Source organism: Erythrolamprus reginae, chromosome 4 (assembly GCF_031021105.1).
Source record: "Erythrolamprus reginae isolate rEryReg1 chromosome 4, rEryReg1.hap1, whole genome shotgun sequence".
NCBI classification, from domain to species: Eukaryota; Metazoa; Chordata; class Lepidosauria; order Squamata; family Dipsadidae; genus Erythrolamprus; species Erythrolamprus reginae.
This window is the reverse complement of record NC_091953.1, coordinates 9790862-9814765: the sequence shown is the minus strand read 5'-3', so window position 1 is coordinate 9814765 and position 23904 is coordinate 9790862. Positions and strand designations below refer to the sequence as shown.

The following is a 23904-nucleotide window of genomic DNA, read 5'->3' as shown; positions in this document are numbered from 1 at the left end:
GTCTCTACCTTCTCATAATTAAGCTATTACGTACCTATCTATATACTGGATTTATAAACACAAAATAGTGAAATTGAGAGTGCAGAAGAGGAAATAACACTGACTTGAAGCACTAGCGCCATTTTAAAGCAAGCAAGAAAGAAGGGTGTAATCTTTGGAACTTTTGTTTTTGATGGATGAATAAAGCTGAAAAAGCCCCCCTGGATTTTTCCTTTGAAATTTGGTTGGATTGTAAAAAATGATAACAAGTGGAAATAAAGGCATGGAATAGATTCATCAGGATATTAAGGACAAGTCTCTTTCATGAAGGGAAAGCGAGTAGAAGGCTTGGCTGCATAGCTAGAGGTAAAACAAGCAGGAAGAGGGAGATTGTGATCCTGCTGTATAGAGCGCTGGTGAGACCCCATTTGGAATACTGAGTTCAGTTCTGGAGACTTCACCTCTAAAAAGATATTGATAAAATTGAACGGGTCCAAAGACGGGCTACAAGAATGGTGGAAGGTCTTAAGCATAAAACGTATCAGGAAAGACTACATGAACTCAACCTGTATAGTCTGGAGGACAGAAGGAAAAGGGGGGATATGATCGAAACATTTAAATATGTTAAACAATATCGCCAAAAAAGCTTCTAGAGTTGTTAACCTGATCCTACGCAGCTTCTGCTCCGGCAATCTCACACTACTCACAAGAGCCTACAAAACTTTTGCCAGACCCATCCTAGACTACTGCTCATCTGTCTGGAACCCATACCACATCTCAGACCTTAACACCCTTGAAAATGTCCAAAGATATTTCACCAGAAGAGCCCTTCACTCCTCCACTCGATACAGAATATCCTATGGAAATGGACTAACAATCCTGGGCCTAGAAAGCCTAGAACTACGGCGCCTAAAACACGATTTGAGTATTGCCCACAAGATCATATGCTGCAATGTCCTACCGGTCAATGACTACTTCAGCTTCAACCGCAATAACACAAGAGCATGCAACAGATTCAAACTCAATACAAACCGTTCCAAACTTGACTGTAAAAAATATGATTTCAACAATTGAGTTATCGAAGCGTGGAACTCATTACCGGACTCAATTGTGTCAACCCCTAAACCTCAACACTTCTCCCTTAGACTCTCCATGATTGACCTCTCCAGGTTCCTAAAAGGCCAGTAAGGGGCGTACATAAGTGCACTGGTGTGCCTTTCGTCCCCTGTCCAATTGTCTTTCCTTTCTTCCACCTATCTTATATATTCTCTTCCTTTCATATATCCTCTCCTCTAAGTTCCCTCTCACCCTCATTTATATTATCACAAATAAATAAAATAAGTTTCAGGAGGGAAGTGTTTTTAATAGGAAAGTGAACACAAGAACAAGGGGGCACAATCTGAGGTTAGTTGGGGGAAAGATCAGAAGCAATGGGAGAAAATATCATTTTACTGAAAGAGTAGTAGATGCTTGGAACAAACTTCCAGCAGACGTGGTTGGTAAATCCACAGTAACTGAATTTAAACGTGCCTGAGATAAACATATATCCATCCTAAGATAAAATACAAGAAATAGTATAAGGGCAGACTAGATGGACCAGGAGGTCTTTTTCTGCCGTCAATCTTCTACGTTTCTATGTTTCTCTGCCTTAGGGAAGACTAGAATTCAGAGTCTCCTTGCTTTCTTTGCCCTGCACCATTTACTATTATTTCAAACCCACTTCTTGGTTGCATAAGCTTTCAAGATTGATATCAGCCCTTTGAATGAACCCGGTCAAGAAAGACCCATGTTTTTTTAAAAACAACAACAACTACAACACCTTTTTCAGTTCACGTAAGTTCCGTACATAATTTAATCTTCATACCTTAATAAAACTTCAGCATCGTGGTAACTAATGGGGTGCACTGGGATGGTTGGGATTCCCACTCCATCACTCACTTCAAGTCTGAACATGTACTCTGAAAAAATAAAAAATAAAAGTTTGAGATGAGTAGGATATTTATTATTTAATTTATTTAATTTATTTAATTTATTTAATTTATTTAATTTATTTAATTTATTTAATTTATTTAATTTATTTAATTTATTTAATTTATTTAATTTATTTAATTTAATTTATTTATTCTCTATTCTCTATTCTCTATTTTCTATTCTATTCTATTTTATTCCATTCATTCTTCTTCCTCTTTTTCATTCTATTTTATTCTGTTCTGTTCTTTCTTCTTATTCTATTCTGTTCTGTTCTGTTCTATTCTCTATTCTCTATTCTCTATTCTCTATTCTCTATTCTCTATTCTCTATTCTCTATTCTCTATTCCATATTCCATTCTATTCTATTCTATTTTATTCCATTCATTCTTCTTCCTCTTTTTCATTCTATTCTACTCTGTTCTGTTCTTTCTTCTTATTCTATTCTATTCTATTCTGTTCTGTTCTGTTCTACTCTGTTCCATTCATTCTTCTTCTATTCTTTTCTATTCTTTTCTATTCTATTCTATTCCATTCCATTCCATTCCACTCCACTCCATTCTTTTTCCACTTGAGACAGCCATCTCACTTAGCAACAGAAATGTTGGGCTCCATTGTGGTCATAAGGAGAAGACTATATATGGAAAGCAAGCATTACTTCAAAAAGCTATGGTTTCTCCTACCCAAAGGAGGTCAGTCGTGGGCCTGTGGACACTAACCTTTGGCTGGATACCCTGGAGTGAGAGGATCGCCTGCCCCGTTGAGATTTAACACATTTCCACGCTGGACCCCGTGTCCAGGAAGATTCCATCCATCTGGGTAGGGCTTGACCCCAGGCGCACAATAATCTGCAGGGTCAGAGTAAAGGATAATTCCTTTCGCTCCTGCCAACATGGCATTTTTAACCTGCAGAGAAATCAACGGTTAAGAAGCAAAACGGTCTTGCGTCCCCTTGAGTTTCTGGGGTAGTGTTAATGCTATGCGCATAATTATTTGGGTGTTACAATATGGAAAGCAGACCAGCAATGCACTGTATGTTTAAAAGGTTTAGTACAGAGGTCTTCAAATTTGGCAAGTTTAAATCTTGTGGACTTTAACTCCCAGGATTCTCCAGCCATCATAGCTGGAATCTGCCAATGAAGCCTCCTCTGACCAAGGAAGCGTGAGTGACAGGGAAGAGGGGAGTTTGGCAGACAGCCCAGGAGGAGATCAATCATCTGTATCATCCCTGGATTCTGAACAAGAATTAATGACACATCCACGCATGCGTAGAGTGATGCATAGGAGACAACAACTGAAGGATTATTACAAGAGAAAATGAGGCCACCTGTGGTTGGGTGGGGCTCCTGAAATTAGTGCTACAGATAAAAGTGCAGCTTGGTGTTTTAGCCTCATGGCAGTTTATCTGATTCATTGTTTCATCAAAATCGTGGTTTTTGTGCTGTTCAAGATTGTGTGTGGACTCTCTGGACTTTAGAATTGGACTCAATTTCCCAGTTATTGGGTGAGCAATTGGAATGCATTTAACCGGTGCCTTGTGTGTACCAGAAAATCCCTTTGACATTTAAAAGGGGAGCTGTTTCTGTTTTTCTGTTTATAAAAACTTTTGGGTTTTCCTTTTATCATGTGGTGTGTATCTTCCTGGACTAATTACCCTGTAATTAGGGCCGGTTGAAACACATCGGCAGAACAGGGGCGAGTACAAGTGCACTAGAGTGCCTTCTGTCCCCTGTCCTATTGCTCTCCTATATCTCCTATACCTTTCTTCTATTCCTATATCTCTTCTTCTGTTCTTTCATTGATATGTTTTATTACTATATCTTCTTTCCTATTATCTCTTAAATATATTTTACTATGAGTATCTCCTCTATAACCTTCATCATGTATTTTACTATGTGTATATAGATATAAACCCACTAAAACCCTCATTGTGTATTGGACAAAATAAATAAATAAATAAATAAATAAATAACTATTATTATTATTATTATTATTATTATTATTACTACTACTACTACTACTACTACTACTACTAAACAAAGCCCTAACAAAGACAGTACAAATATTTATTTTGCTGATATTGTCACCGACAATTAAAAAAAACCCATAAGGGTCTGAAAGAATGAAAATAAAGGTGTTGATAACTTACTTTGTTTCCTCTGAATATTTTTCCATATCGAGCAATAAGAATCTTTCCTGTACAGTTTATTCCCATTTCTCTCTCTAACTTGAAGAAATCTTCTGTGCGTCCATAATTGACATATACCAGATCAGCCTTTCCAGGAGGGGGAAAAAAAAGATTTTTTTGGGTCTGATACTGTTACTTTTATTTAATTTCCTACTACACATGGAATGTGTTTCATTGTTGCAGACAATTCTTTCCTATACATTTCTATGCTTAGGATCATCAACATGGTGTCCACTGCAACTATAAACATCTCCATAAACCCACATTTGATTCCTCCTTCAGGCCTCCCAGCTTTATTTTATTTTATTTTATTTTATTTTATTTTTATTTTTATTTTTATTTTTATTTTTATTTTTATTTTTATTTTTATTTTTATTTTTATTTTTATTTTTATTTTTATTTTTATTTTTATTTCTTTCTTTCTTTCTTTCTTGATTGATTGATTGATTGATTGATTGATTGATTGGATTTGTATGCCATCCCTCTCCGGAGACTCGGGGCGGCTAACAGCAATAATAACACAGCATATAATAATAATCCAATACTAAAAACAATTAAAAACCCATTATTATAAAAACCAAACATACATACAGACATACCATGCATAAAATTGTAAAGGCCTAGGGGGAAAGAGCATCTCAATTCCCCCATGCCTGGTGGCAGAGGTGGGTTTTAAGAAGCTTACGAAAGGCAAGGAGGGTGGGAGCAATTCTAATCTCTGGGGGGAATTGGTTCCAGAGGGCCGGGGCCGCCACAGAGAAGGCTCTTCCCCTGCGACGTTTAGTTGACGGGACCCGGAGAAGGCCCACTCTGTGTGACCTAACCGGTCACTGGGATTCATGCAGCAGAAGGCGGTCCCTAAGATAATCTGGTCCAGTGCCATGAAGGGCTTTATAGGTCATAACCAACACTTTGAATTGTGACCGGAAACTGATTGGCAACCAATGCATTGAAATTGTTTGTTGAGAGTTGGCAATATTGCAAAGCTTTTTAAAGTGAAATTGAACGAAGGGATGCACGGACCATACACAAGTGGAGCAATGCAAACTGGTAGAGATGCACACCGGTAGCAAAGGTAAGTGGAACCCACCCCTAAAGTTGATGACTTATCTTCATGAACCCCAGATAGTTTCAATAACCCTCAGGGTGTTAATGACTGTCTGACTGCAAATACAGTGGCACCTCTACCTGAGAACGCCTGAACTTTTCTAGATAAGAACCGGGTGTTCAACATTTTTTTGCTTCTTCTCAAAAACTATTTTCCACTTACAAACCCGAGGCTCCAAAACTGTAACCGGAAAAGGCAGGGAGAAGCCTCTGTGGGGCCTCTCTAGGAACCTCCTGGGAGGAACCAGGGCTGGAAGAGGTGGGGAGAAGCCTCTGTGGGGCCACTCTAGGAACCTCCTGGGAGGAAACAGGGCTGGAAGAGGTGGGGAGAAGCCTCTGTGGGGCCTCTCTAGGAACCTCCTGGGAGGAAACAGGGCTGGAAGAGGTGGGGAGAAGCCTCTGCGGGGCCTCTCTAGGAATCTCCTTTGGAGGACACAGGACTGGAAAAGGCAGGGAGAAGCCTCTGTGGGACCTCTCTAGGAATCTCCTTTGGAGGAAACAGGGCTGGAAAAGGCAGGGAGAAGCCTCTGTGGGACCTCTCTAGGAATTTCCTTTGGAGGACACAGGACTGGAAAAGGCAGGGAGAAGCCTCTGTGGGGCCTCTCTAGGAATCTCCTTTGGAGGAAAAAGGGCTGGAAAAGGCAGGGAGAAGCCTCTGTGGGACCTCTCTAGGAATCTCCTTTGGAGGACACAGGACTGGAAAAGGCAGGGAGAAGCCTCTGTGGGGCCTCTCTAGGAATCTCCTTTGGAGGAAACAGGGCTGGAAAAGGCAAGGAGAAGCCTCTGTGGGACCTCTCTAGGAATTTCCTTTGGAGGAAACAGGGCTGAAAAAGGCGAGGAGAAGCCTCTGTGGGGCCTCTCTAGGAATCTTCTTTGGAGGAAACAGGGCTGGAAAAGGCAGGGGGAAGCCTCTGTGGGGCCTCTCTAGGAATCTCCTTTGGAGGACACAGGACTGGAAAAGGCAGGGAGAAGCCTCTGTGGGGCCTCTCTAGGAATCTCCTTTGGAGGAAACAGGGCTGGAAAAGGCAGGGAGAAGCCTCTGTGGGACCTCTCTAGGAATCTCCTGTGGAGGACACAGGACTGGAAAAGGCAGGGAGAAGCCTCTGTGGGGCCTCTCTTGGAATCTCCTTTGGAGGAAACAGGGCTGGAAAAGGCAAGGAGAAGCCTCTGTGGGACCTCTCTAGGAATTTCCTTTGGAGAAAACAGGGCTGGAAAAGGCGAGGAGAAGCCTCTGTGGGACCTCTCTAGGAATTACCTTTGGAGGAAACAGGGCTGGAAAAGGTGGAGAGAAGCCTCCATGGGGCCTCTCTAGGAATCTCCTGGAAGGAAACAGGGCTGGAAAAGGCAAGGAGAAACCTCTGTGGGACCTCTCTAGGAATCTCCTTTGGAGGAAACAGGGCTGGAAAAGGCGAGGAGAAGCCTCTGTGGGACCTCTCTAGGAATTTCCTTTGGAGGAAACAGGGCTGGAAAAGGTGGGGAGAAGCCTCAATGGGGCCTCTCTAGGAATCTCCTGGAAGGAAACAGGTCTGGAAAAGGCAAGGAGAAACCTCTGTGGGCCCTCTCTAAGAATCTCATTTGGAGGAAACAGGGCTGGAAAAGGCAGGGAGAAGCTTCCGTGGGGCCTCTCTAGGAATCTCCTGGGAGGAAACAGGACCTCCACCTTCCTTGTGGTTTCCCAAATCGGATGCATTATTTGCTTTTACACTGATTCCTATGGGAAAAATTGCCTCTTACAAACTTTTCTACTTAAGAATCTGGTCACGGAATGAATTAAGTTCGTAAGTAAAGGTACCACTGTACGATAAATCCTTTCCATTCCCCACTAGTTAGTTAGAACTGAAGAAGCTTCAAAAAAGTCCAGTTGCCATTTTGAAAGTCGGCATCATATCTCAAGATACAGTGATACCTTGGTACTCACCATTAATTAGTTCCAGGAGGTAAGATTAGTACCAAAAATGATGAGTACCAAACAATTTTTTTCCCATTAGGAATGATGCAGAGTTACAAGACACTTGACACGAACAAATTCTTGCTTTTGTATCAAATACTAAACAAACAATGAGTACCAGGACAACATTTTCACATCCAACTGCATTGAATACCAAATTCAATCAATTTCAAAGCAGGGGAATGTCAAGGTACCACTGTAATAGATTTCACACGAGTCAAAATTGTTCAGGTTCTTCTCACCTGTGGCTCACCCTGCGCTGAAAAAGCATTATATGGCGGCAGTACTCCAGAAATATTTGCATAACCTTCAGGAGGGGGTTCAAACAACGATGAGTTGAAAATCTACTTGGGAAAAAAAAGACAGAAGAAGTTTCATTTGAAAGCTGAAATAACAACCTGGTTAGATTGTAGACTTTGGCAGGGCTCCTAAAATTGCAATTCCTTTGAAGGTACCCATCTTTATTTTCAGTTCAATCAGGTTTACTTTCCAAGTGCTTCTAACTGCCATATTAAAATTTAGAAGTGGCCTTTCCTTTTGGCTGAAGTATCTGAATGATCATCAGTTGAAAATGATCATCAGATTATTTACAGGACCGCCTCCTCCCTCATACCTCATTGTGGCCAGTAAAAGCCCACAAAGTCAGCCTTCTCCAGGTCCCGTCTGCCAAACAATGTCGGCTGGCAGGACCTCAGGGAAGAGCCTGCTCTGTGGTGGCTCCGACCCTATGGAATCAACTGTCCCCAGAGATTCGACTCACTACCGGTCTTCCAGAAAGCTGTTAAGACCTGGCTTTTCCGGTAGGCCTGGAATTAGATTAACTGCTGTGTATGTGGTTCTTTTAAAGATATTATTTATTGTTATTACTGATATAAAAGTACAGTGGTACCTCTACTTAAGAAGGCCTCTACTTAAGAACTTTTCTAGATAAGAACCAGGTGTTCAAGATTTTTTTGCCTCTTCTTAACAACCATTTTCTGCTTAAGAACATGAGCCCGGAAAAATTTCCCAGGAAATTTGAGAGCGGCACGAAGGCCTGGCCAGTTTCCTGCCATTCCCCCTTTAATCCTGGCCATCTCTGGCTTTCCTGGGCTGCCAGAGGAACATTTTGGTGGCGCTTAAGGAGGCTTTGGCAGTCCAGAGCGAACAAAGCATTTTCCTTTCTCTGGGCGCTTGTACAGGGAATAAACCTCTGCCAGCACCCAGAGAAAAGAAACACTCCCTTCGCTCTGGGCAGCGACTGTCCTCCTCCTCCTCCCACCCAAATTCCAAGGTTTTATTTCTTTCCTAATGGTTTTGCATGCATTATTTGCTTTTACATTAATTCCTATGGGAAAAATTGCTTTTACTTACAAACATTTCTACTTAAGAACCTGGTCACGGAATGAATTAAGTTCTTGAGTAGAGGTACCACTTGTATTGTATTTATCCCATTTGTTAGCCGCTCTGAGTCCGCTTTGGGATGAGCGGCAAATGAATGAATGAATGAATGAATGAATGAATGAATGAATGAATGAATAAAAAAATGAATAAATAAATAAATAAATAAAATAAAAATAAATAAATAAAATAAATAAATAAAATAAAATAAAATAAAATAAAATAAAATAAAATAATAAAATATAATAAAACAAAACAAAACAAAACAATACAATACAATAAAATAAAATAATAAAATAATAAAATAATAAAATAATAAAATAAATAAATAAAATAAATAAAATAAATAAAATAAATAAAATAAATAAAATAAATAAAATAAATAAAATAAATAAAATAAATAAAATAAATAAAATAAATAAAATAAATAAAATAAATAAAATAAATAAAATAAATAAAATAAATAAAATAAATAAAAATAAATAAAAATAAATAAAAATAAATAAAATTAAATAAAATTAAATAAAATAAACCAGAATTAAGCAGCTGCACCTAACACAAGTGATGTCAAGGTCGCCACACCCATTCCGGCCCCTCCCTTGAGGTCAAACACAACCCTGATGCAGCCCTCAATGAAAACAAGTTTGACTCCCCGGTTCTAGAGGGATCTTAGGTTTTGCTGTGGCTTTCCTCCACGTAGTCTTCCGCCCAGTTTTTCCCTCCACAGAAGAAGAAACGCCCTGCCTTCCATACCTCTTTTCCACCATCGTCGGTAATGGAGATATAGTTGGGAGAGCTTTGATTTGGGTAAGAAAGGAGGACGTCGTAATGAATCAGTTCTGCTGTGTCCAAGCCAAAGGCCTTCCACTGGCTCTGGATTTGCTTGGCCAACCGAAGGTTCTGTTCTGTTCCAGCCACGTGGGGGAAGCTGGTGAAGGAGCTAGAAAAAGCAGAACATATCAGGAAGGAAACACAGCTGAGCTCTGAAACGGGGCTGTTGTTTGTTTGGTTTTTAATTTATTTATTTAGCATATAGTATCTACAGAAGTACCGTATTTTTGGAGTATAAGACACACCTTTTTCCTCCCTAAATGAGTCTGAAAATTCAGGTGCGCCTTATACTCTAAATGTAGTTTTCCCACCCACCACAAAAAACTTTTCCCCCCCAGCCCTAACTAGGTGCTAATAATCTTCCCAGCTCTTATCTAGCAAGCTGTTTCATTGTTACTCTTTGAGAAGAATGTTTTCCAAGCCCTAAGTCTTTGCAGGGTTTTTTTCATTGCTCTAACTTGCTCTGCGTAAGTTTATTTCCAGTCCTAACCAGGTGTTAACAATGATCCCAGCTCTTACCGGCTTGCAAGCTCTTTCATTGTTACTCTCTGTGAAGAATGTTTTCCAAGCCCTAAGACTTTGCAGGGTTTTTTCCCATTGCTCTAACTTGCTCTGAACGTTTCTTTCCAGGTGCTAATGATGTTCCCAGCTCTTACTGGCTTGCAAGCTCTTTCATTGTTACTCTCTCCGAATAAAGTTTTTTGAAAAGCCATAACCAGGGGATAAAATAATGTGCTGAAGCTGACCAGACTAAGGATGCTAGCCAGATGAATACTTGGTAAGCAGATTCTTTCCACTCTTTTCCTCCCCAAAAACTACATTGCATCTTATACTCCAAAAAAGTACGGTAAGTTTAGCCCCTCACTGATCTATATCTATATCTATATCTATATCTGTATCTGTATCTGTATCTGTATCTGTCTCTGTCTCTGTCTCTGTCTCTACATCTATATTTATATCTATATTTAATCTATATCTATCTATCTATCTATCATCTATATCTATATCTACTATATATCTATATCTATATCAGCAAAAACATGTGATATATCTATATCTATATATCTATATCATCATCTACCTAACTACCTACCTAACTACCTACGCACCTACCTATCATCATCTATCTGTCTGTCCGTCCGTCCGTCCATACATACATACATACATAAATACACACACACACACATATATATCTACTGTATATCTATATATCAGCAAAAACATGTCATATATCTATATCTATATATCTATATATCTATATAATCTCTATCCTTATCTATATCATCTACCTACCTAACTACCTACGCACCTACCTATCATCATCTATCTGTCCGTCCATCCAAACATCCATCCATCCATCCATCCATCCATCCACCCACCCACCCACCCACCCACCCACCCACCCACCCACCCACCCATCTATCTATCTATCTATCTATCTATCTATCTATCTATCTTTATATATTTATATCTCTCTATATCTATATCTTTGTCTCTCTCACACATACAAACACATATATAACTGGCAAAGTATTTGTGTGTGTGTGTCTCTGTGTGATCAGCCCACTCCAGATTGTTTTCCAAAACCTACAAAATAAAAGAAAGCCAACAGTATGGTGGTTAAAACAGCAGACTTACTGTAGAAAATCCTGGATATTTTCTGCCTTCATTTCTGACATGAGTTGTTTTCTCACATTTGGAAAGACCTTACTGGTGTCACGCGGCTCGATGAAGAATTCCACCAACCAACCTGCAATGTCAAAAAAGGGATGAGATGATAGTTCATTTATTCCTTCCCAATAATTGACAGAATTACCCAGTGGGAAGGGACCTTGGAGATCTTCTAGTCCAACCCCCTGCTCAAGCAGAAAACCCTATATGTCATTTCAGAGACCTAATGGCTGACCTATGGAGGCTCATCATCTGAGAAGGGTCATGGTCTCAACTTCCAGCAGTGTCTAATGGGAATCAGGTACAAATACACCTGTCCAAAACCAAGGCCTTGTCCCTTGACTGTTCAGTAACAGGCTAAGATGCAGAAATCACCAGGAGAAAATTAAATATGAAAGAGATTAGTGGAGAGGGTAGTGATACAATCAATGTCATTTGGCGGGACCCAGAGGAAGAGCCTTCTCTGTGGTGGCTCCGACCCTCTGGAGTCAGCTCCCTCCAGAGATTAGAACTGCCCCCACCCTCCTTGCCTTTCGCAAACTCCTTAAAAAAACCCTCTGTCGTCAAGCATGGGGAAACTGAAACATCTCCCCCTGCCTATGTAGGGTTTTTTGTGTGTGTGTATGATATGACTGTATGTATGTTTTTTATATATTGGGGTTTCTTGTTTTTTTAGACTTTTTAAAATGTATTATTGTTATTTTAGATTCTAACTATTAGATTTGTCATTGTATATTGTTTTTATCATTGCTATGAGCCGCCCCGAGTCTACGGAGAGGGGTGGCATACAAATTAATAAATACTACTACTAATAATAATCAATTGATCAATCAATCAATCAATCAATCAACCCTTTATTACAATGACAAACCCAGACTTAAAAATCAAAACTTTAAATAAATAAAACAGAACAGAACATAGTGGTACATATACTGCAGTGAAATCATAGATCAGGGATCCCCAAACTTGGCAACTTTGAGACTTGTGGACTTCAACTCCCAGAATCCTCCAGACAGCATGGTAAAAGTTGGTGGTGTATGAGATTAGATGAAATAGCTGGCTGGAGAATTCTGAGAGTTGAAGTCCACAAGTTGCCAAGTTTGAAGACCTCTGTCATAGATGATAAGCCGAAAGATGATCCTAGATCAGTGATAACAAACCTTTTTTCCGTCGGATGCTAAAAGAGCATGCACCTACTATGCTATCGTCCATGCACGAGTGCCCACACCCATAATTAAATGCTTGGGGAGGGCGAAAACAGATTAGATTAGATTTATTGGATTTATATGCCGCCCCTCTCCGCAGACTCGGGGCAGCTCACAACAATGGTAAAAAACAGTACATAGTAACAAATCTAATATTTAGCCATCTAAATTACAGTTTTAGGTTAAAAAGTCCAAAAAAAGAAACCCCAATATATAAAAAAACAAGCACACAATCGAATCATACACAAAAACTACATGGGCAAGGGGGAGATGTTTCAATTCCCCCATCCCTGACGGCAGAGGTGGGTTTTAAGGAGTTTATGAAAGGCAAGGAGGGTGGGGGCAATCCTAATCTCAGGGGGGAGCTGGTTCCAGAGGGTCGGAGCCACCACAGAGAAGGCTCTTCCCCTGGGTCCCGCCAGACGACATTGTTTAATCGACAGGACCCGGAGAAGGCCAACCCTGTGGGACCTAACCGGTCGCTGGGATTCGTGCAGCAGAAGGCAGTCCCGGAGATATTCTGGTCCGGTGCCATGTAGGGCTTTATAGGTCATAACCAACACTTTGAATTGTGACCGGAAACTGATCAGCAACCAATGCAGACTGCAGAGTGTTGGTGTAACATGGGCATACTTAGAGAAGCCCATGATTGCTCTCGCAGCTGCATTCTGCACGATCTGGAAACAGCCTGTTTCCCAACTTCTAGTGGGCCCAGTAGGCTCATGTTTCATCCTCCCCAGGTTCCAAAGGCTTCCTGGAGCTGGCAGAGGGTAAAAACGCCCTCCCCCATTCCCCTGGAGGCTCTCTGGAAGCCAAAAACACCCTCCCAGAACCTCTGTGGGAGCCAAACATCAGCTGGCCGGCACACACATGCAAGTTGGAATTCAGCTAGGGCAACGGCTCACATGCCAGCAGATATGGCTCTGTGTGCCACCTGTGACATCCGTGCCATAGGTTCACCATCACTGTCCTAGATCATCAGACTTGCAATTTTGGGATTAGACAGCTTAGAACTTCGCTGTCTTCAGCCCGATTTAAGGGTAGTGCAGAAAATTGTCTGCTACAATGTCCTACCCATCACTAAATACTTCAGCTTCAACCACAACAATATATGAGCACATAATAGATTGAAACTTATGGTAAATTGCGCGAAGTTTGACTGCAGAAAATACGACTGCAATAACAGAGTAGTGCAATGCACTACTTCTCCCCCAAACCCCCAAAACTTTACCTTTAAACTGTCTACTGTTGACGTCACCCCACTCCTAAGAGGTCTTTGCATAAACGCACCAGCAGGCATATTGTCTACAGTCCCTATCCTGCTGTCCCCCATTTATTTGTATCCATTTCCTGTATTCATAATCATATTGAAAGTGTGCAATAGGGTTGATATTCCTGGAGGCCTCTGTAATATGGTAAATGATTTAGCTTTACTAGATAAATGGTCAAAGCAATGGAAACTGCAGTTTAATGTTTCCAAATGTAAAATAATGCACTTGGGGAAAAGGAATCCTCAATCTGAGTATTGTATTGGCAGTTCTGTGTTAGCAAAAACGTCAGAAGAGAAGGATTTAGGAGTAGTGATTTCTGACAGTCTCAAAATGGGTCAACAGTGCAGTCAGGTGGTAGGGAAAGCAAGTAGGATGCTTGGCTGCATAACTAGAGGTATAACAAGCAGGAAGAGGGAGATTATGATCTCGCTATATAGAGTGCTGGTGAGACCACATTTGGAATACTGTGTTCAGTTCTGGAGACCTCACCTACAAAAAGATGTTGACAAAATTGAACGGGTCCAAAGACGGGCTACAAGAATGGTGGAAGGTCTTAAGCATAAAACGTATCAGGAAATACTTAATGAACTCAATCTGTATAGTCTGGAGGACAGAAGGAAAAGGGGGGACATGATCGAAACATTTAAATATGTTAAAGGGTTAAATAAGGTCCAGGAGGGAAGTGTTTTCAATAGGAAAATGAACACAAGAACAAGGTGACACAATCTGAAGTTAGTTGGGGGAAAGATCAAAAGCATTGGACCAGAATATCTCCGAGACCGCCTCCTGCCGCACGAATCCAAGCGACCGATTAGGTCCCACAGAGTGGGCCTTCTCCAGATCCCGTCAACTAAACAATGTCGGTTGGCGGGCCCCAGGGGAAGAGCCTTCTCTGTGGCGGCCCCGACTCTCTGGAACCAACTCCCCCCGGAGATTAGAACTGCCCCTACTCTCCCTGCCTTCCGCAAAGTTCTTAAAACCCACCTTTGCCGTAAGGCATGGGGGAACTGAAACATCTCCCCCGGGCATGTACAATTTATGTTTGGTATGTTTGTGTGTGTGCTTGTTAGCATATTGGGGTTCTTTTTAAAACTTTTTTAAATATTTAAATTTATTTGAATCCATTTGGATTTGTACGATCTGTTTATGCTTTGTTGTGAGCCGCCCCGAGTTCGCGGAGAGGGGCGGCATACAAATCTAAATAATAAATAAATAAATAAATAAAAAAATAAAAAGCAACGTGAGAAAATATTATTTTGCTGAAAGAGTAGTAGATCCTTGGAACAAACTTCCAGCAGACGTGGTTGATAAATCCACAGTAACTGAATTTAAACCTGCCTGGGATAAACATATATCCATCCTAAGATAAAAATACAGAAAATAGTATAAGGGCAGACTAGATGGATCATGAGGTCTTTTTCTGCTGTCAGACTTCTATGTTTCTATGTTTCTATATTTATACGTATATCTATTATCTAATACGTGCCTGTCATCCTTTCCTCCAATCCCCATACCAGGGGTGTGGGTGGAAATATATGGAAAAATATAGCACGGACTTACAAGGCTGCATGTTATGTAACCCTTCCGGTGCCCCAAAAATAACAATGAATTTCCAAGCACAAAGAAAGCTTGCATAGTGTGTAAGTGAAGCAATAAAAAATGGCGACTTTTATTCCCAAAGCAAGAGGGACAGAGACATCATGTTATGCCAGTTCTCAGAGTCAATCATCCTTTATTTTTTTTATTTTCTTTCCAGGCCAAGCCAACACAATTTAAATCGCTCTGGCTCTGTTGCAAGGTTTTGTGTAACTCTCTATTCATTCAGAAAGCAATGATGTAAGAATGGCTGTCCCAAGGAATTTGGTCAGCTTTCAGGACTGGAGATGCTGTACACATTGGGGTGGGAAGACCCAAGTAGCAGGATGTCCTAATACTGCAGAAATCTTCAAACCTGGCAACCTTTAAGGCTTGTGGACTTCAACTCCCAGTATTCTCAGGCTCAAATTACAGAAAGACCTGGACAGACTAACACAGTGGGCCCACACCAACAAAATGATGTTCAACATCGACAAGAGCAAAGTCCTTCACCTAGGTAAAAAGAAACCTGGACACACATATAGCCTTGGAGAAACCCCTCTTAGCAGTAGCGACTGCAAAAGAGATCTCGGAGTCTTGGTGGATAATCAACTAAACATGAGCCAACAATGTGCAGCAGCAGCCAAAAAAGCCAATACAATCCTAAGCTGCATCAACAGGGGAATACACTCCAAGACCAGGGAAGTCTTAATACCACTCTACTATGCCCTGGTCAGACCATACCTGGAGTACTGTGTTCAGTTCTAGTCACCACACTTCAAAAAAGACATTGAAACTCTGGAGAAGGTGCAGAAAAGAGCAACCAAAATGATCAGGGGACTAGAAACCAAGACTTACGAAGAGAGACTGCGGGAACTGGGCATGGATAGCCTAGAGAAAAGGAGGGCCAGAGCGGACATGATAGCAGTCTACAGGTATACGAGGGGTTGCCACAGAGAGGAGGGGATCACTTTATTCTCCCGGGCACCGGAGGGCCGGACGAGGAACAACAGCTGGAAGCTGACCAAGGAGAGATTCAACCTGGAAATAAGGAAGAACTTCTTGACGGTCAGAATGATCAACCAGTGGAACAACCTACCAGTGGACGTTGTGAACTCCAATGCTCTGGACATTTTAAATAGGAAATTGCACTGCCATTTGGCTGGGATGCTATAGGGTTCCTGCTTAGGCAGGGCGTTGGACTTGATGACCCACATGGTCCCTTCCAACTCTAACAATAAATAAAAATAAATAAAATTCTCCAGCCAGCTATGCTGGGAGTTGAAGTCCACAAGTGTTAAAGTGGCCAAGTTTGGGGGCCTCTGTAATACTGAGGAAGACACGATATGCACATTATTTTCTATAGTCTTCATAACCAATATAAGAATAGAATACGTTATTGGAGTTGGGTGATTTCTCAATCAGACCTGTTTCCTTTAATTAGTGTCACAGGTATCTTCAAGCTCATAATGAGTCACTGAAGCCATCTGAATAGAGAAAAGTATTCACTCAGGCATTTTACTTAATTGGATGCAATTTTAAATGAAAGTTGTAAAACTTGAACTTTGGCATGGAATTCAAAAAATGTTTGTAACTTAGTTATATGAAAATATGTAAGCTATGGGCTTCTTTCAAGACTAGTTCAGTTCTGGACACCTCACCTACAAAAAGATATTGACAAAATTGAACGGGACCAAAGACGGGCTTCAAGAATGGTGGAAAGTCTTAAGCATAAAACGTATCAGGAAAGACTTAATGAACTCAATCTGTATAGTCTGGAGGACAGAAGGAAAAGGGGGGACATGATCGAAACATTTAAATATGTCAAAGGGTTAAATAAGGTCCAGGAGGGAAGTGTTTTTAATAGGAAAGTGAACACAAGAACAAGGGGACACAATCTGAAGTTAGTTGGGGGAAAGATCAAAAGCAACATGAGAAAATATTATTTTACTGAAAGAGTAGTAGCTGCTTGGAACAAACTTCCAGCAGACATGGTAGTAAATCCACAGTCACTGAATTTAAACATGCCTGGGATAAACATATATCCATCCTAAGATAAAATACAGAAAATAGTATAAGGACAGGCTAGATGGACCATGAGGTCTTTTTCTGCAGTCAGACTTCTATGTTTCTATGTTTCTAGTTGAATCTGAGATCCAGTTGAGGGATAAATAGAATAGATAAGGATTCTTTATTGGGCAAGTGTGATTGGACACACAAGGAATTTATCTTTGGTGTATATGCGCTCAGTGTACATAAAAGAAAATATACATTTGTCAAGAATCATTAGCTACAACACTTAATGATTGTCACAGGGGTCATATAAGCAATGAGGAAACAATCAATATTAATAAAAAAATCTTAAGGATACAAGCAACAAGTTAGAGTCATACAGTGATAACTGGGAGGAAATGGGTGATAGAAATGATGGGGAAATAAACTAGTAGTAATAGTAGTGCAGATTTAGTAAATAGTTTAACAGTGTTGAGGGAATTATTTGTTTAGTTGTCTTGGTGTGCAGTGCTCTGTAGCGACGTTTTGGGGGTAGGGGTTGAAACAGTTTATGTCCAGGATGCGAGGGGTCAGTAAATATTTTCACTGCCCTCTTTTTGACTTGTGCAGTATACAAGTCCTCTATGGAAGGCAGGTTGGCAGCAATTGTTTTTTCTGCAGTTCTGATTCTCCTCTAAAGCCTGTGTCGGTCTTGTTGTGTTGCAGCACCAAGCCAGACAGTTATAGAGGTGCAGATGACAGACTCAATGATTCCTCTGTAGAACTGTAACAGCAGCTCCTTGGGCCGTTTGAACTTTTTGAGTTGGCGCAGAAAGAATCTTCTATTGCTATTATATCTTTAAGTGTAATATTTGGTATTATATCTTTAACAATTCCTCTAACATAAACCGTTCGTTGTACTTTCTATACTTAAGGTAAAGCTTGTCACTTTCTCTTTTCTACATCTCACTAAATTCTGAATAAACTCCTTCACTTATTGTAACACGCAAAGACCCATGTCCCAAGACAGAGAGTTCTCGATTGTGTAAGATGGTGTAAGCCTGCCTGTTTGAACCTACATGTTCCTGTTTACATGATTTGTATCTGCTAGGATGTGCACTTATGAATTCCTCCTTTTGCTGTATAAGGACACGATGTTATGTATTCACTGTAATTGGTAGATACGATGATACGCCTTGATCATCCTACATTTCTGTAAAAGTATAAAAGTACAGTGGTACCTCTACTTAAGAACGCCTCGATTTAAGAACTTTTCTAGATAAGAACTGGGTGTTCAATATTTTTTTGCCTCTACTTAAGAACCATTTTCTACTTAAGAACCTGAGCCAGGAAAAATGTCCCAGGAAATTTGAGAGCGGCACGAAGGCCCGGCCGGCAGTGTTCCCTCTAATTTTTTGGGGGGGTGGGCGGAAAAGTATAGTGTCTGAGCGGCAGTCCCTTTGGGACTGGGCGGCACAGAAATATTAAATAAATAAATAAATAAATAAATAAATAAATGAATGAATGAATGAATGAATGAATGAATGAATGAATGAACGAACGAACGAACGAACGAACGAACGAACAAACAAACAAACAAACAAACAAACAAATAAAAAACCCACCCTGTTTTGCCTCAGAGAATTTCAAAATAAAATACTGTACTGTGTGTCTATAACAGTGAGCTCATAATAGGGCAACTCTATCAATATCAAAATGCCACTTAAATAGTTGAGCTAGTTTCAAACTAGATTTTGATTTTCTTTCTCTCTTCCTTACTCCCATTCTTTTTCTTTCTCTTTTCCTTCCTCTCTTTTTTCTATCTGTTTCTCTCTCTTCCTCTCTTCCTCTCTCTCTCCTTCCCTCTCACTCTTTCCCTCTCGGCTTCTGGGCAGGTTTGGAAAACTCTGAGTTGATGATGATTTTTAAGTGAGCGATTGCTCACTGCTCAGCTTAGAGGGAACTATGGGTACCAGTATACTTCCTTAGCCACAAGCCGTTGTTCAGAAATGGACTTTTATCTTCTGAACCTGCATGGATGCATCAATAATGCCGGAGTTACTCAATCTACTCGTGGTCTCCAAAGCATCCAAAGGCCAGACAAGGAATAATGGATGGGAACTGAACAAAGGAGAGATTCAGCATAGAAATAAGGAGAACTTTTCTGACCCATGAGAGCCGTCAACAATGGAACAGTAGTTGCCTTCAAAAGTTTGGGAAGCTTTCACTGGAAGCTTTCAAGAAGAGATTGGACTGTCATCTGCCTGGAACCCACGCCACATTTTGGACATAAATACATTAAAAAGCATCCAGAAATACTTTACGAGAAGAGCTCTCCACTCCTCTACTCGCAACAGAATATCTTACACAACCAGACTTGAAATCCTAGGCTTAGAAAGCTTAGAATTTCATCGCCTCAAAAACGATCTAAGCATAGCCCACAAAATCATCTGCTACAACGTCCTTCCTGTCAATGACTACTTCAGCTTCAACCGCAACAATACACGAGCACACAAAAGATACAGACTCAAAGTAAACCACTCCAAGCCTGACTGTAGAAAATACGTCTTTAGCAACCAAGTACTTAATGCCTGGAAATCACTGCCTGACTCTGTTTTTTCATCACCAAATCCCCCAAAATTTACCCATGTAATTTTTTCCACTGTTGACCTCACCCGAACTCAATCAGCGTTCCTACCATCCCATAATAATAATAATAATAATAATAATAATAATAATAATAACAACAACAGCAGCAGCAACAACAACAACAATAACAGAGTTGGAAGGGACCTTGGAGGTCTTCTAGTCCAGTGATTTTCAACCTTTTTTGAGCCGCGGCACATTTTTTACATTTACAGAACCATGGGGCACATTGAGGGGGGGGGGCAGCTAAAAAAAGTTTGGACAAAAAAATTATCTCTCTTCCTCCCTTTCGCTCTATTTCTCTCTCCCTCTTTCTCTCCTCCTTTTTTCTCTCTCCATCCCTCTTTTTTTCTTCCTTCTCTCCTCTTTTTTGCTCTCTTTCTCCCTCCCTACCTCCCTCTATGTCTTTCTCTCTCCCACCTTCCCTCCCTCTCTTTCTTTCTCTCTTGCTTTCTTTCTCTCTCTTGCTCTCTCTCTTGCTTTCTCTCTCTCTCTCTCTCTTGCTCTTTCTTTCTCTCTTTCTCTCTCTCTCTTTCTCTCTCTCTTGTTTTCTTTCTCTGAGCTTCGCAGCACACCTGACCATGTCTCACGGCACACTAGTGTTCCACGGCACACTGGTTGAAAAACACTGTTCTAGTCCAACCCCCTGCTTAGACAGGAAACCCTACACTACTTCAGACAGATGGTCATCCAACATCTGCTTAAAAACTTCCAGTGTTAGGGCATTCACAAGAAGGAGGCAAGCTGGAGGCAAGCTGTTCCACTGATCAACTGTTCTGACTGTCAAGAAATTTCTTCTTAGTTCTAAGTTACGTCTCTCCTTGTTTAGTTTCCACCCATTGTTTCTTGTTCTACCTTCAGGTGTTTTGGAGAATAATTTGACTGCCTCTTCTTTGTGGCAACCTGTGAAATATTGGAAGACTGCTATCATGTCTCCCCTGGACCTTCTTTTCATTAAACTAGCCATGCTCAATTCCCGCAACCGCTCTTCATATGTTTTAACCTCCAGTCCCCTAATCATCTTTGTTGCTTTTCTCTGCACTTTTTCTAGAATCTCAACATCCTTTTTGCAAAACTGAATGCAGTATTCCAAGTGTGGCCTTACCAAGGCCTTATAAAGTGGTATTAACACTTCACATGATCTTGATTCTATCCCTCTGTTAATGCAGCTTAGAACTGTGTTGGCTTTTTTGGCAGCTACTGCACACAGCTGACTCATATTTAAATGCTTGTCCACTAGTACTCCAAAATCCCTCTCACAGTTACTACTATTGAGCTAGGTACCAAATATATTGTACCTGTGCATTTTGTTTTTCTTGCCTAAATGCAGAACCTTCCTTTTTTTTCATTTTGAATTTCATTTTGCTAGATAGCACCCATTGTTCAAGTTCAAGTTCGTTGTTGTTGTAATCATTATCATGATTATGTCAATACAACACAGTAAACGAGATCACTATGCTGGATTTTGTATTTCATCACCAGTCGGGCGCTTCCCAATAATTTCCCAACCTATTATTATTATTATTATTGTTGTTGTTGTTGTTGTTGTTGTTGTTGTTATTATTATTATTATTATTATTATTATTATTATTATTATTATTATTAAGATCTTTCTGTATTTTGCGCCTACCTTCTGGAGTGTTGGCCATTTCTGCCAGTTTGGTGTTGTCTGCAAAGTTGATAAGTTCCCCATCTATCCCCTTATATTATATCTAGGTACCCTACCAATACACTCTGGAGAAGGTGCAGAAAAGAGCAACCAAAATGATTAGGGGACTTGAAACCAAGACTTACCAAGAGAGATTGCGGGAACTGGGCATGGATAGCCTTGAGAAAAGGAGGGCCACAGGGGACATGATAGCTGTATACAAGTATATGAGGGGTTGCCACAGAGAGGAGGGGGTCACTCTATTCTCCAGAGCACCAGAGGGCCGAACGAGGAACAAAGGCTGGAAGCTGACTGCGGAGGTTGTGAACTCCCCAACTCTGGACTTGATGACCTGCATGGTCCCTTTCAACTCTAACAATAAATAAAAATAAAATAAAAATAAATAAACACCCTTGACCAAAATAAATAAATAAAATAAAAATAAAACCGGTGTGGGTTCTCCTGCTTGGGCAAGGGGGTTGGACTAGATGACCTTCAAGGTCCAACACTGTAAAATCGGTAAAAACCAGGGTCTCCGCAAGAAACAGCAACGCATCCCCCCCTTCACACCCCATCCTATCCTTTCACCAAGCCGGACAGCCCGTTGGAAGGGTCAACAGGGCAAAGAGCCCGTGGAAACCCACCCCGCGTACGCGCGTGGCGCCTCCACGTCGAAAAAAAATAATCAGAGCTCCATATACAGCGCGCGAAAGCGTCCGGGATCGCCGCGGTTGCGCTCCGATCCAGACCCTGCGCTCTCCCCTCCCGTTGAAGGAAAACAAAAAACAAAACCCGCGCTTACCCACTAAGAAACCCAGCAGGAAAAACGCCAGGAGCGCCGCGACGCCCAGCCAGCTGCAAAGCACCACTTGCCACCGGCCCATGCTCGCTTTTCCCCAAGACCAAGGACGGCCGGCGCGGGACGAGGGACTGGAAAGGTTCCCGTCCCGGGCTGGGCAGCTCTCACCCGTCTCTCCGCCCATTGGCAAATCATTTCCCCCTCCCAACACACACACACTCCGAAAGCCAGCTGGGACGATAAACTGGGATTGAGGGAGAGGCCAGAGGAAGACTAGAGTCGGGACGGAGGGCGCCTATTTACAAGCTCCCTCTAAACCCGCGTCTCCAAACTTTTTTTATTTTTATTTATTTTTTTATTTATATTATTTTTATTTTATTATTTGTTTGTTTTGTCCAATACACAATAATACACAATAATAATTAAGAGGATATATACGAATAGAATGTATCAAAGGGAGTCCCACTCGGGACCTAGGGCACCTATTTCCAAGCTCCCTCTCAACCCGTGTCTCCAAACTTTTTTATTTTTATTTATTTATTTTATTTGTTTGTTTTCTCCAATACACAATAATACACAATAATAATAGAGGATATATACGAGTAGAATGTATCAAAGGGAGTATAGAAGAGAAATATAGGAGTAAAATATAACTAGAGAGAATAGCAGAAAATATAAGAGATAAAAGAGATAGATTTAATGGATAGAAGAGATAGAAGAGAAGATATATGAGATATTGGCAACTTTTAAGACTTGTGGACTTCAATTCAGAGAGCCAGTTAGGGCATTCCAGGCGTGCATAAGAAACAGAAGATTGAAGGCAGAAAAAGACATGGTTCATCTAGTCTGCCTTTATACTATTTCCTGTATTTTATCTTAGGATGGATCTAGGTTTATCCCAGGCAGGTTTAAATTCAGTTGCTGTGGATTTACCAACCAGGTCTGCTGGAAGTTTGTTCCAAGCATCTACTACTCTTTCAGTAAAATAATATTTTCTCACGTTGCTTCTGATCTTTCCCCCAACTAACCTTTATTTAAGTCTAGGTTTGTCACTGTAATAAAAGGTTGATTGATTGTTTGATTGATTGATTGATTGATTGATTGTGTCATACCCTCTTCACAAGTCTCTTTTAGTTGACATGATTAATTCTGGGAATTGAAGTCCACAATCTGAAAAATTGCCAAGTTTGAAGACCTCTGCCCTAAAACACACCACACATACAACACGTCACAGCACAACACACAACACACTGTAATGAATAAAGCATCGGGAAGCTGGAAAGGAAGACACAGCACATGGTGTAAGAAAATGACATAAGAGTTGGATGGGACTTTGAAACTATTTTAATCATCTAGAATAGATACTGTTGAGTACGTGGAGATGCTCCTCAGCTTTGACTATTTCTGTGAACTTAAAACAGATACCATCAAAACTCTGGATTCTGAGTTCACTTTTAAACAGAAAAGCAGCAATGACCCTTGCTCTGTGGACCTCGTAAATATTCTCCCTGCCATTCCAAAACATCCATTATCCTTACATAGAAATGTATTGCTTTGTTTTACGAGGCTGTTTACCATTAGAGTGGGTGCCCTATCTCCTTGGTTAGATTACTGGTTAGCAATCTAATGAGGGCCAGTTAATATTTTATTAAGGAAAAACTAATTCTTGATTCCTGATGAGTTGTTGCATTTGGAT

The 23904-nt window shown here is 40.8% G+C and overlaps 1 protein-coding gene across 2 annotated transcripts in view; it reads right to left on the bottom strand.

The window, feature by feature from the left end:
- NAALAD2 (N-acetylated alpha-linked acidic dipeptidase 2) overlaps positions 1 to 22326 on the bottom strand; it is a 44790-nt gene extending 22464 nt beyond the window's left edge. For both annotated transcript variants that reach the window (XM_070751645.1, XM_070751646.1), the window contains exons 1-7: positions 22212 to 22326; positions 11040 to 11151; positions 9324 to 9510; positions 7433 to 7534; positions 4097 to 4222; positions 2667 to 2853; positions 1844 to 1937 (exon numbers count right to left, since the gene is read on the bottom strand). In XM_070751645.1, coding sequence (XP_070607746.1) covers positions 1844 to 1937; positions 2667 to 2853; positions 4097 to 4222; positions 7433 to 7534; positions 9324 to 9510; positions 11040 to 11151; positions 22212 to 22293 — 890 coding nt within the window. In that variant the 5' untranslated portion in view covers positions 22294 to 22326. The remainder of the gene's footprint in view (positions 1 to 1843; positions 1938 to 2666; positions 2854 to 4096; positions 4223 to 7432; positions 7535 to 9323; positions 9511 to 11039; positions 11152 to 22211) is intronic.
- Between the last annotated feature and the right edge of the window lie 1578 nt (positions 22327 to 23904).